General features: G+C 38.7%; 2 protein-coding genes across 3 annotated transcripts in view; one reads left to right on the forward strand and one right to left on the reverse strand.

Moving 5' to 3' along the window:
- The window catches only part of CUNH5orf49 (chromosome unknown C5orf49 homolog), an 8400-nt gene extending 7398 nt beyond the window's left edge, over nt 1–1002 (forward strand). The window contains exon 4 of the mRNA XM_009638722.1: nt 823–1002. Coding sequence (XP_009637017.1) covers nt 823–1002 — 180 coding nt within the window. The remainder of the gene's footprint in view (nt 1–822) is intronic.
- Nucleotides 1003–4164: 3162 nt separating this feature from the next.
- FASTKD3 (FAST kinase domains 3) lies at nt 4165–13455 on the reverse strand. 2 transcript variants are annotated; one of them, XM_035894144.1, is made up of 7 exons: nt 11996–13455; nt 10481–10525; nt 8610–8695; nt 7862–8024; nt 6625–6694; nt 5210–5324; nt 4165–4429 (listed from the first exon to the last, which is right to left on the reverse strand). In XM_035894144.1, the coding sequence occupies exons 1-7, from the start codon at nt 13428–13430 to the stop codon at nt 4331–4333; spliced, it is 2013 nt and encodes a 670-aa protein (XP_035750037.1). In that variant the 5' UTR covers nt 13431–13455; the 3' UTR covers nt 4165–4330. The 2 variants fall into 2 exon arrangements, with proteins under 2 accessions (XP_035750037.1, XP_009637047.1); XM_009638752.2 differs by lacking the exon at nt 10481–10525.
- Nucleotides 13456–13733: the final 278 nt, after the last annotated feature.

Genomic DNA, 13733 nt, shown 5'->3' on the forward strand with positions numbered 1-13733 from the left:
AAAACCAAACAAATCCTGTCTTTCTCTTCTGACTCCAAAGCTCCGCATTGCTGTAGCACAGGAAGGAAATGCAGATTGCAGATAGTGATTGCACAGTCACTTAAAGTGCAGTTTACTAAGAAGAAGCTTAAAATAATCTTTTCTTGGTCAGGTTATTTTTCGCCAAGTCCACTTCCCATCATTGCAGAGCCTTTATTTCTATAATTTTACAGCTACAAGCATTTTCAGTAAAACCTTTCATTGTGTAAAAATACACTAGTATATGCTTTATGTCCTTCAGGGAAAGCTTGCATGGACTAGTGGTTGCTCAGGGTTTTTCTTTAGGCTTTGATTTTTTTCATGCAGTGGTTTCACTGAATTGTGCAAGCAGGGTAGCTGTTCCTGTAATAGGGGATACAAATTAAATCTCCCCTATTTTTCAAATGAATCACGCAAGTCAGTGCACAAGAAAAATAATTAAAATAAAATCTATGTCACTTTCCAGTAACATAGCATTTAGTTTGCCAGTAGTCACATGGTAATTGCATGTGTGTTTGCATGTGTAAAAAATTACCAGTCCACAGTAATGCATGGCACAGCTCCATATCTTACCATCTTGTCATCTAGTGATACATTCATCGTTTATTAATATACATAAAAAAACTAGGTCAGGGATGGAACAGTAAGAGTGCAGATCACTGCTAAATAGATATAAATCCATATAGCAGATGCTGTACAATTCTGTCTGTTATTTTGCCCCCAGCCACAGCACATTTAGCAGTAGATAACTGCCAAGTATTAACTCTGTGATTTTCTTATAAGGAGAACTTTATATTTTCACAGGAAATGGCAAGACCTGTCGCTGTTTTGTCATCTTCAGAGTATGGGAGACGCATAAATAAGCCCATAGAGCAGCCAATCAGAGATCATGCAAGGATTAATCACGTGCAGGCAGAATTCTACAGGAAAAATGGCATCACCTGCTTATTGGAAAAACCTTCTCCAAGCCTGGATCCATGCTAAATCTCTTGTACCTATCATTACCAGCAATATCTATATGGAAAAAACCCCACCTCACAACAAAAAGCAATATGGTGCTTTTGCCTTTTCCTCTGCATTTTAGTTAATGAGAATGATTTGGATTAAAAATAGGATGAAATAACAGCTGTACTTTCCTTCAAATGCATGTCTTCTCCTTACAGTCTCATAAAAATCTCATGAAGAAAAGCATCAGCAAGAGCTGAACATTTTAGGTAGCAAGGCTGGAAATGAGACCTTTTGGGGCAACAGCTGTCTCTCTGCTATTTTAGACAGTGCTTCTACATAACTGTTCACAGATGTAACATTTAAGTGAGCTTGTTCCTCAAGGTACCAGTGGTCACCCACTTCTTAATCCTTACAGCATTGCTACAAATTGCAAGGTGTTATTTTATTTGCACAACAGCTGAAACAGGGATTCAACCCAGATTTTCCAAAATGGATGGGCTTACCCATAAATGGGCAAGTAAAGAAATGATCTGACTCAGAGAAGTGCTTAGCAGTTTCACTAGACTTCAAGCGGAAGTCAAGTTAAAGGGAACTTCTCAGTACTTAGCATTTAAATAGACAAAATCTGGGCTCAGCTGATTTCAGACATCCTTTTCTCTGACTTTCACTATACGAATGGTGTTTGAGGGATTGATCTGTTCAAGAGCATCACAAGAAAAATCATCTTTGGTTCTGTATCCAATGCTGAAAAAAAGAAAAATAAAAAGTAATACTAAGAGAACAAGCACTAACTAGTTTGGTAGAAAGGATGGAAAAAACACAAGGATTTGAGCAGTTGTCATTTCAAAAGCATATTTAGAGTAGATGTCTAAACCTGCTTAAATGTTTAGTGCCTTGTATTCTCACTGAATCCAGTACTGAAGTTATAAGGCAATATCAGGAAGAGTATTTCCTGCTGGGGTCTGCATCCGTTTGGTTCTCGAGAGCCATCAATCCTGCTGTTGCTTAAAGCTGAGGCAGTACTGTTCAGAAAGGAACAGCAGCCGGACCGATCATACCAGAACAAGGACTGGAAGTCCACAGCTTTGCCTGACAGTGGAGTTTTGTCAGGTACTTACACATTGGAAACCTATTGTCATTTATGAACATAGTGAGTCTCCTAGTAAAAAATAATAAAACCAACTTCTTTTCTGGGGCCTGGATAAGGAGTAAATTCGGCAATCAATAGCACTTGTTTGGCATGATGTGAGAAGCAGAGCACACAGAGCAGCCCATTCAGAGAGATGGTTATTACTTTCATTATTCATGACCTGCAAGTTGAGCTAGGGACAATAGGGCAGTAATTGCTACATTCCTTTTCGACAATAAATACTTCACAAATCCAGCAGCATTAAATTAAAGGAATGTGAGAACATCGTGAGAAGGAAAGGTTTTCTAACAATACCAGAATGCTCTTTCAAAAATCAGTATCAAATGTATTCCAGTGAAGAATGAGATGGAATACGGCCATATTCTAGACAGCTTATTTTTAGTTTGGGACAACCAGTACAAATTACTTCCTTTAAGTAGTCTTACTACATTTACAGACCATCTGTGTTTAAAAAACTGCAGGAAATCAAATCTGTTTGAGAACACTACCACCTCCTGGCCTGTGTGAGAAATAAGCATCACCAGCTCACTTTGACACCAGTACCAGATTTCCTCTCTCATTTCTTTGCTTGTGTCACCCCCCCTTCTCTTTCAGCCCCTTCCCATGCCGCCTCACTTTTGAAGGCTTTTCACGGGTTGTTCCTCCTCCTACTTGCTTGCTCAGTTAATGTCGAAAGAATACCCTGGCGATTTCTTCTGTATTAGGGAGAAGTTCCTTATAAATGTCTGCAAAGACATTCCAGTTGTTCTCCTCCAATTTCTCTTTTGCTAGCATGACAACTATTAGGTTACCGATGTGCTGTAAGCTTCCTATTACACTGCTGGAAAGTGTCTCATTACCTCTTGGTGCTCCCTCACCTGTCAGCGCTGACATACTACTGTGAGTAAGGGTTTTAGACATGCAATGAATTAACATGAACAGAATGCACAGCACGACACAATGTAAATCGTATTTTGGATCTGGATTTTGCATCCAAGAATCTCCAGGGATTGTTGGGACAATTGATGGGACACCCGCAACTCACAAATTATTAACAGTAGCCTTGGAAGGAAAAAACGGCCACGTTCTGTATCTACTGGTGAAATATACAGAACTTCAAGGATGTAAAAGTTTCACCTTTTTTGTATCAAATCATAATAGTTAAAATCAAACCAGGTGATGCTGGGAATTCTGCTTTGCTACTCATAAATAATAATTCCACACAGGACATGACGCACAAGCTAACCTGAAAATGTGTCTTACATGGCAGTTCATCAAGCATACGTTATCTGACGGGAACTAAGGCTGCATTATTTTCCCTTCGTCCATCTATAAAGCAACACACTGACCCAAGTTAGGGCACGCTTGTTCCAGCTGAAGTGGTTACTGGTTCCAGTTCTCAGTTCCACCATTCTGCCAGAATTTATACTCAAGACATAAAAATGGACTGCACAGGACATAGTTCTTCGGGGCTTCAGAGCATAACGAGTTTCAGTTTAGGCTCAAATGGCAGGCTGTAAACTGAGGGAACTCTGGAGCGCATACATGACCTCATTTAGCCAGTTTAGCTAAAACTGCCACCAAAGACAAAACTACAAAACAGTACATACCCCGAATCTAGGTTGCCCCCCCAGAGACAGCTGTACAAGTCCACTACCCTGTGGCAGCTCTTCTTTTACAAAGTAAAGCGAATCTTTTTAATAAGAACATTCTCATTTTCTGTCAGGCATTGCTATTTAGTGGACAGCACTCTACATCTCTTAAGTATGAGCAATAAGCCAACACTGCTTGTGCAGCTACTGCAAATTTTACGAAACACATGGGAAATCACGCGAAATTGCACAATTTCTTTTTATACTGTCAAGAAAAGCCCTGATCGTTAAGTAGCATGGCACATTCTGTACATTCAGCACCAGCCAGTATCCCTGAATAGCAGCATCTGTCCATCTGCAGTTGTGAGTTAGAACCAGTGAAAATAGAAAGGAAACGCAGCACTGACTGTCTGGCCATTACATCTGATAACTTATAATAAATATTTATGCAAAACTTAAGAAAATATCTTGCTCTTTATTACTGTTTACATATCAAGTGTTCCAAATATTGGAAGGTCTCACATTGAGAAGCTCAGATTATGTTAGGTGGAGTTATTTAGAAAACAGAATTGTTCTTCCACACACAACATTTACACTCTATAGTACAGGAGGTCAATCTGTGATTTAGTATTATTCTCCAGTGTCAGCAGCTGAGTCCATATGTATGAGGAAAGATTTTTTTGTGTAGATATTCTGCCATTTTTCTGCAATTTTGTAGATTCTCTACCTCAAAAAATGGAATCTGGAAACAAAACAAAAATAATTGCTGAACATACCTTTTAATAAACAACTGGGTAAGATTGATGTTCATTAGCAGCTCTAAGATTACACATCAAAGATTTGTCTGGTTTAGAATTAAAGATTTAATCCTAAGTGTATTATTGTTCTGTATATCACCTGAATAGAGATTATTGTAAAACCAAGAGAGATATCCATTACAGTTTAATCTAAGTTAAATGTAATGGAGTTAGGCTTATGTGATAAGTGATTATAAACGGAAAAGAAAATCTCAAAAATCTAAAAGTAACTGTTTCACTCCAAAGTAGGTTTAAAGATAAAAATACTCCTATTAATTCATCAGGCAAAATAAAGGATATTTGTGGTAAAAATAGTATTTACAATACAAAGCACTTCCTTTTTTTTAACTCCTCTTTTTAAACTCTAAATTCGGACTTTTTTTAAAAAGTATTTAATTAAAAATCCTGATTCTACTGAACTCTTAGACAAGGTTTTCTTTTAAGTCAAGATTTGAACCTTAATCACTGCAGAGACATACTCTTTCAAGCAGCCACTATTTGGCAGAAAACACAGACAGAATACACTAATTGATCCAAGGAGGAAAAAGGAATTTCTGTAACACCCTCAAAAAGGCAAAAGCTAGTTTGAGAGAACATATAGAAAGGACAAGACTACATCTGCCTTGGAAAGTAATTGCAATTACAGTTCTAAACATTATAAAATAATCATTTTTCACTTGTTTTGTTAGCCAGAGCGAAAGTAAACGGCTGTCTTTGGACTTTACCTGCACAACTTCATAACCAAGTAACTGAAGATGTCTCTGTTTAATAGCTTCTTCTCCCAACAGATTGTGGCTATTAATGCAAAATCTGTTTTGACCATCAACACACAGGGCAATTCTAAAATCAAGCACAAGTGTAGTACCGAAAAAATAAATGAGTTATTTTAATCACCACAACTACCGCAGTTCCTAAGAAGCATGAGACAATACTTCCCCTTTTACTCCCTAATACTTCCTAGGATTAGAGATTGTAGGATGGGAGTTACCTAGTTCAGGACAATTTATATCACTCAATTTAAGGGTGGGTGGGGGAAAGCTTGAAGCTTAGTGAAACTGATCTAAAAAGCTTCTTTATATGCTCCGATCAAAAGTTACCACCCAAGTTAATAAGAGATTGATATTTTTAATGCCACTATTGGTAAACTGCTTTGAATTCTTTGATGAGAAAAAAAATACAAAATACTTGTCTCAACTTGAAAACATTTCAGCAGCTAAATTTATTCAAATTATTAGTGTACCTGTTAAACCTGTTAGAGTTTAAGTTAAAGTTAAGTTTAAACTAAATCTGTTTAAATTAAACCTATATGTATGGTTGGCAGCATCATGGATTATATTTTTTCTCCTTGGTGATAAAAATCACATGAACTTAAACTAAAATTTGTACATCCACTGTAAAAAAGTTGCTTAAATTTTCAGTGTGGTAAGTATATTGTGACCTTATTTACTCATGAAAGCTGTAATTTTTAAAAAAAATCAAACCCCATCCTCAAACATTTAAGCATGGGATTTTTGAAAGAATCTGTATTAGTCTGTGAGTCTTGTGAAGGTTACGTTGGAGAGAACATAACCTATTCAAAGACTTTTACTTTATCCACAGAAGCGCAATTGCAAATATCACACAGCCAGGTTGCTTAACTTTGTATCCAAGGTTTCTCAAAATAATCCTTGTTTAACATATTTTTTTAAACACCTATGCATTTTGCATTAAAAATAGCATCTGTAGCAAATATCCTCATTACACAGGATTCCTTACAGAAGTGAATTTGTGAACTCAAACTGGCTTAAACTGCGTTAAATCTAGGCGGACATGCTCAATTAGAATTAATTTGGTTTTAATTTGAACATAATTTACAGAATATCAAAATACATTACTATAAGCCAAATCAGGATCACTTTGATCCTGACTGTCACAAGACTAATTGTCTGGCGCTGTACAGTCAGGAGGCAAAATAATGAGGAAAAAGTGCAGATTGTTAATTTTGCCAACTTTGTCCTTCTGCCAGTGGTTTCAATGTGAAACCTCAGCTTTGTTGAGGTCAATGGCAAAATTCCCATTAGCTTAAATTTTGCTGGGGTTTCACCCTGGATGCTCTTTGTCAATGTTAACGTTTTACCAGTGGTTTCTTTTATTCTCTTACCGACTGTGTACCTCTTCACTTTGGGTAGCAGGTAATACAAAACCTTCTTCATCTAATTTAATCTCAATATCTAGTATAGATGAAAAGAGAAGTGACATTAAAACTAATTTCATATAACAGTTTACTGTAATTCTCATCCTCTCACAGTTACTGCTTTATAAAATAACTAAAATACTATCACAATACTTTTTTCTTTCAGGAATACTTTTTTCACAGAGGCTTGCAAAAGATGTGTATAGACTATTTAACACAAAGGAGTGATAATTAGTAACACTTCTGCCTTTCATAATGCTAACAGCAAAGTAGTATTCCAAGTCCACTAAAAACTGTAATGTAATTAAATGACACTTTGCTGGGCTGGCTAAGGCCTCTGCAATGTTGAGGGCTTTAGGGAGAGTCTCCTCCCCCCGCTTTTATTTTTCTCACTAATTCCCTAATTTTATAGATGATGTCAATCTGCAAACAGAGCTCAGGACCTACACCCTGCCAACTTCAACCCCACGTCGAAGCTGAAATGCAGAGTAATTCTGGAGTCATACCTCTCTCTAGATTTTTTTTTTTCATCCCTACAATGTCCATGGTGTCTGAGAGACCCTTCCCTCAACACCTTCTTTATGCTCCACCCCTCCTGGGCACACATCTTTCCTCATCATTACCTTCTCTCTGTTTCCTTTCCTAGTGCATGAAACACTGTTTTGGCCACTCCTCTCTTTCAGTCCACAAGCCCCCACTGACTCTAGGTAGTCACCAGTTCTTGCTGAGGGGAGAGGAGCCCAGCTGAGCAGGGCAGAGGGCTGACAACCTTCCAGCTCTCCCGTTCTCTACTCACCACCAAAGCAGAGAGATCAGGCAAGTGGCATTGCCTCATTTTGCTTTACGTTATACAAACTGTTTACAGGATATGCAGAAGGGGTGCTGATAGTAAAAATACAGAATACAAGAGAGAGCAGCTATTTTCAGTGCAGACTGGCTACGTAAATTCCAAGTACTATTTGCAGTTCTTTTCTCTCCTTGTTCTTCTTTCTCACTTTGAAAATGCATTTACTTAAGTTCCCATAATGTTTCCTCCTTCCAGACTTTCTACGGAGTTTTGTATTTCAGTTTACTTTTTCCATACTTGCACAGTTTAGAATGCACACAAAGGGAATGAAATCAATCATCTTTATTCCTGGAAAATTATGAAGTTTTGACAGCATAAGTATACTTTTTATTATTAATCTGAAGAAACGTTACTTACCAACTGTATAGAAATATGGTGTTGATACCTCTGATGAAAAATATATTCTTTTTTTCAGTAAATAAAGTAATCCAGTCTTCACCCTTTTGAGGAGGTGAACATCCAGGGTACTGTGAGGCATGAGAAAGGCCTTCACTTGATATTTTGGAAGGAGTTTGGGACCCTACATAATGACAGAAAGCTGTATCAAAGAAAATAAAAAGGGAGGTAACATTTTTTCTACCTCATCTTAATGTAGCAAAATGTATCCTGTGCATTTCAAAGACCTGTCTATTGAGAGACTTACAGTCTGAGGTATGATTTACCAGAAACTTAAAAAAACCAAACTAAACCAAAACAAAAAAACCAACTACCAGAATATCCTCAGCAAGCTTTCATGCTATCACAATGCATGTATCACTCATGAGAAATTCACAACCGCTTCCATTCCTCTGCAGTCACGCCAATATTGAAGTGCCTGATCTCTTTTGTTCTCAAAGTCAAAATAAAAAAGGAATCCTTGTTGGAAAAGTACTTGGAAATACTCAAAAAGCACTTTAGCTTAGAGCTAGTCAGTTCCATCAAACATACAAATATATCAAGTCAATCAAACATAAAAATGCTTCATATTTTCATCAAGGAAAAAAAAAAAAAGCTGTTTCATCCGATTCCTTTTACGGGAAAGACAGTCTTCAACTAATTATCGATAGCGCCCTAATGACCTTATCACCTCTTGCTAACATCAGTTCCAGTTTCGTATGTACCATACCTCATAAAATGGGCACTCCAGGGTAACAGTCAGAAAAATCCGGGTTAGCTGGGCGGTAACAATTCTGTCCAGACCAGGTGGCTGAGCTGAAACAAAAAAATTCAGGCTTTCAGGTGTACTTTCAACAAAGTATCTTTACACAAACCATTGCGCAGAAGTTAGGAAAAACTATTCAGTTTAACATGCAGAGAAGCTACTTGATCGTTATCAACCTTAATCATTGTTTGAATGAACAGAAAGATCAGTAGTGAAATGATGTAGTTAGAAAAATGAGGAAATTATTTACAGAAATATCATCAGCATAAAAAAAAATACATACAACTAGCAAGATCTTAGTTAAGATGTCATACTCCTTCACCAAAAAATGAGGGTCTTAAGAGATGCAGGAAGCTCTACAGGGAGGAATAAGTTTGAGCTGAGGTCTCAGAGAAATGCCCTATTACGTTCTTCCTACAGTCCCCTCTCCCCAAGTTATAATCCCAGGATCTCATTGTTTCACTCAGATTTATTATTATTTTTTTTTTAATCTGAAAGTAGTGGGTAATACTGATGAATTTCTGGAGATTTCTCTAGAAGTGTATATTTGAAGAATCTTTCACGTTACGTGCAAAGTATTATTACAGAAAGGTAATCCTGAGGTAGTATAAGATGCTAATCATACAGGTTATCTTCTCAAGTTCCTGTTCTGAACATTTGACCACTCTAGTGGAATACTTTTATACTGAGTTAAAAGAACATATTCAAAGTAACTGCTACTCTGAGGTTTCTCGTTTTCGAAGTATCATCTTGATAACTTTACAAGACGTTCTGTTTTTTAGGATATGAGGAATGTCTGCTTCCTAAAAATCAACCTCTTCAGGTATTTTATGTTGAACAGCTAAAAACTGAGCAACCAAAGTTTCTAATAACTTTGCAAACTTGACCTTCTATATAGTTTTATTAACAGAGCTATTTTAGCTGAGATCTACAGAAGTCACTCATGTTTCTGGTGTAGCTTACATATCCCTGTAATGCCGCTAAATATGCTTTACTATCTAACACAGAATTACTTAAAATCTATAGCTTACAACTGTGGTGTTCGTAATAGGTTTGTGTCCAAAAGTGCTGGGTTATGTCATAGTTACAGCCAAGGACAGGCTATCATACCACATGGGGGATGTTCTAAAAATGTACCAGACTGGGAAAAAAAACCCCAAACAATTAGGTGAAGGCAGCCCTTGCAAGACAAGACAGTCTTGGAAGCAGCGGGTGAGCAGACTCTTCCACCTCCCTAAGTAAGATGGGATAAACCATGGGGTAGATTTTTAAATTTCATAATGCTTTCCTCAGTATGGTAAGACACAGGGCCAAGGATGGGACTGTAGCACTCGCTGAGAGGTGGGAAGGGAAGGAGCTCAGGGCACGGAACAAATATGGGCATGGGAAGCCTCCGTCGGAGGAGCGTAGTCGGCAGACAGGCTGCCAGTGGGAAGAAGCATCACATAACTGCATTGGATTCTAGATTAAAAGTAATTTAAAATCCAGGACAAAGCACCAATCTTTATGCCTTGTTAAAACATATGTGAGCCTTAGAATTCAATTTACATTTTTACCTAGGTATTAAAAAAAAATACCAGGCTATATTTAACTGCTCACATTTATGATGTTGTTACATTTTACTGGTTCAGATCTCACTTTATTTTAATTAAGCCAACAATTATGCACTGCAAATTAATTTTTTCAGCTTTATCCACTTACCCTTCCCAGCTTTCACAAGCTGATCACAATACAATATGAAAGAGAAATGCAACCAAGTTGGAAGCAAGAATATTAATACAGTAAGCCTTATCCTGAAAGAACGGAAGAGTAGAGATGACAGCAGAAGTCCATACCTGGTTCTACCTTACCCCCACCTGAAAAGTTGGACACGACACAGCCTGATGGAAGGTAAGGAACAAAGCACTAGAATCGCTTAGTTGCAATGGACCTTTTTTGAATCATAAGGCAAAATAGCATTTGAAAACCATATTTGTGCTGCCTAAGATTTACAAATCCTTTATATGTAACATGTTCTTATCAATAATGGTAATTTAAATTTTTTGTCCTAGTGCTACACTTCACCTCACTTCTCTCTAGAGTTTGCACTAATCTTGACAAAAGTTTATAAGGATTTTTAGATTATTTTTTTAAATATAACAATGAATTATTTCTGTAGCAATAGGTGAGCTTGCTAGTAACACAATTACAAGTAAGCTGTGGAACAGTTATTGTAACATTTCTTACATATCATAATTTGGTCCCAATTTTAAAGGCTATGAACAGGTTTTCTGACAACTGCAATCATGTACCTTGTCCTCAGAGCCTCAGAAAGAGAATGGTTTGGATGCTTAGGAAGATATCCAGAAATAAGGATTACGCAAAGTCACAGCAGACTTAGCTTTAAAAAGACAGGCAGTGAAATCTTAAACCTTACCAGCCGTGCACAAGCAGACGGTAATTATTTTAGCTTCACAATCAGAACTACTAGTATTTCTAAGGTTTTTGAAACATCCTCTCCTGGGATAGCCCCTGAGTAAAACGCCCAAGAGCCAGTCCCAACCCTAAGGAGTATGAGACCCAGGTAAGCAAAGCAAACAATTGTGGGGGAGGGAAAAGATACAGAAAAGTGAAGCAACTTCCCAAACCTGCAAAGCAAATGGAGCGGGGCGGGGGGGCTACACCCAGAATAAAAGTCAAGTCTCAGGAGTCACTATCCAGCATTCCAACTTTATGCCACCTTCCCTCAGGTGGCTGTCGTTACAATGCAACGATTTAGAGAAAAATGAATGCAGAATCACTAAACTGCATTTTACATCACTCATGCACCATTCCAAATATCACTGTCATTAAAAATTCTACCACTTTTGGTGTCAGCCTTAGTAGTTCCATTACAGCTAGTCTCCCTGGCCTTCCTAGTCTCACAGTAGCAATAGTCTCACTTCAGTGTGAGTGTTCACATTGGTCACTGCATAGGCAAAGGAGTTTAAACAGCCAGCGTTAGAAGTAACACACTTCCTGCACAGAGTAACTTAGCATCTAAAACCTGTATGAGACAAAGGACAAACATGGGGAAAGACAGAGGGTTAGAATTTTTTAGAAAAGCAGGATTACTTGAAATAAAATTCTGAAGGGATTTCAAATCTCAGTTTAAGATTGTACAGGATAACTTTCAAACTCCTCTAAATGAAGTAAACTGAAAGACAACTGCAACTGTGACAAGGAAGCAACAATCTTCAGCCTCCAGTCACCTTAATCAGGTCACTGTTGATTTGACAGATGTAAATGATAACAAATGGGTTCTTGACAAGAGACACACCACGTAACAGAAAGAAATGCAGAACATAGCAAGAGAAACACTGCTCCCTTACCTTGAAGCTGTTGCAGAAAATAGGGACTAAATATTTTTGGCAGAAAGTTTACTGGGTAACGTTGAATAAGGACACACGAGTGCAGCAGGTTCAGCAAGGTGTGAGGCTGAAAGTGACGAAAGCGAGTATACAGTATGGTTTCAAGCTTCCTAAACAAGGAAGGAGCACTTGGAGGGAGATAGTTAAGAGTCCCAAATGGTACAATAGACTCAGCAATCTGGTCGGTGGTAAATCTGTCAGCATTGGAAATGAAAGCTTCTGCCACTGCATCAAAGATGGGCTTAGAAAGGATCATCTTTCGGCAGCAATAATGCATGACTTTGCTGACTGTTTGCGGATGCATGGTAAAGATGGCCTCAGGAACATGTGTTTCCAGTGCCTCTGTAAACATTTGTTCACGATGTCCAAAGTATAGGAAGGCTTCCAGTACATTTACCAGTTCATCCCCTGTGAAATATGGAATATGCTTCACTGAATGCCTACACAGTGCTGTCACTAAGGGAACTGCCCGAGTCTGATGAAGAACAACCAGTGAATTTAGTATTACGCTTGTGAACTCTGGGTTTAGCTGGGAAACTATTGTTAAAGTGACACTGTTCATTCTGTTCAGCAAGTCTTGGTATTGTTCCCCTTCCCTGACAGTCACCTGCAGAATCTTATAAACCATCACCATTTCCCTAGGACTCCACTTCTCAATGTCTTTTTCCTGCATGTGGTTCACAATTTGTCCCAGCGTCGCACAACTTGGGCATTCCAACTCAAGCAAACTCTCTCCAAGAGCACACAGATTTTTAACAGTCAACTGTCCTTTACCAAGCCGTCCCTCGCCCTCTGAAAGCAAGCTTGCCATCAGCGTGCTCTGGGGATCTATACGCAGCTTTATTAAAGCTTGCAATGCATTCAGCAGCCCAGTGTTTGACAGTTTTGAGGATTCAAATTCAAACTGGAAGCACAATGCCCTGAAAACTTCATTCTCTAACACTCCCTCAGGGTTTTTCAGACCATTGTCATCCACCTCAACTTCAGAAATCCTCTGCAAGGCTCCTGATGCCATAGTATCAGACATGACTTCCAGAGAGCTGAGAAAGTCAAAAATCTCTTTCGATGTACAAAGGCTGTTCAACTTCTTGAAAAATAGTTGTTCATCTATCCACCCGTTATCAGATTTAGGACCGCTCCCCGTATCTCCACAGAGATGCACAGTGTCATTAACAGAAAGAGACTGTATCCGCAGCTGTACGTGGTTTTTTCTACAAAACATATACTGAGATTTATCTTTGAAACATAGCATCCTCATGGCTACGGAGCTACAGTTTTGGGGCTTTCGCTGCCCGCTGATAAAGCTCAACCTTTTGCTTAGGGTCATCAAAATGGACCTGCTTGCTGGTGTGCTGGATGAATAAAACTGGAAACTTTTTTGGCTAATCAAAGCCATGTTGGACCAAGTGGCTTCTCAAAAGATACCTAGAGGAAGAAAAATACAGATAAATGTATATTTCAAGAACAGCGTGTCATCAAAAAGCAGGGGAAAAAAACCCCAACCGTTGGCGGCTGGACAGGACGGGGACGATCCCTCTCCCACGACCACCAGCGCAAGAGAAGAAGAAACTGCCGGGAGCGGCGAGACCGGCGTGACAGGCTGCAGCGCAGCTCTGCCCCCTGCCTCCGCCAGGGCACCGCAGACAGGCGGCGGCGGGACGCGGACGCTTCCCCGGGCACGGACGGCACGACGGCGCTT

The sequence above is a fragment of the Egretta garzetta genome, unplaced genomic scaffold (genome assembly GCF_000687185.1).
Source record: "Egretta garzetta isolate BGI_Z169 unplaced genomic scaffold, ASM68718v1 scaffold264, whole genome shotgun sequence".
In the NCBI taxonomy this organism is placed as follows: domain Eukaryota; kingdom Metazoa; phylum Chordata; class Aves; order Pelecaniformes; family Ardeidae; genus Egretta; species Egretta garzetta.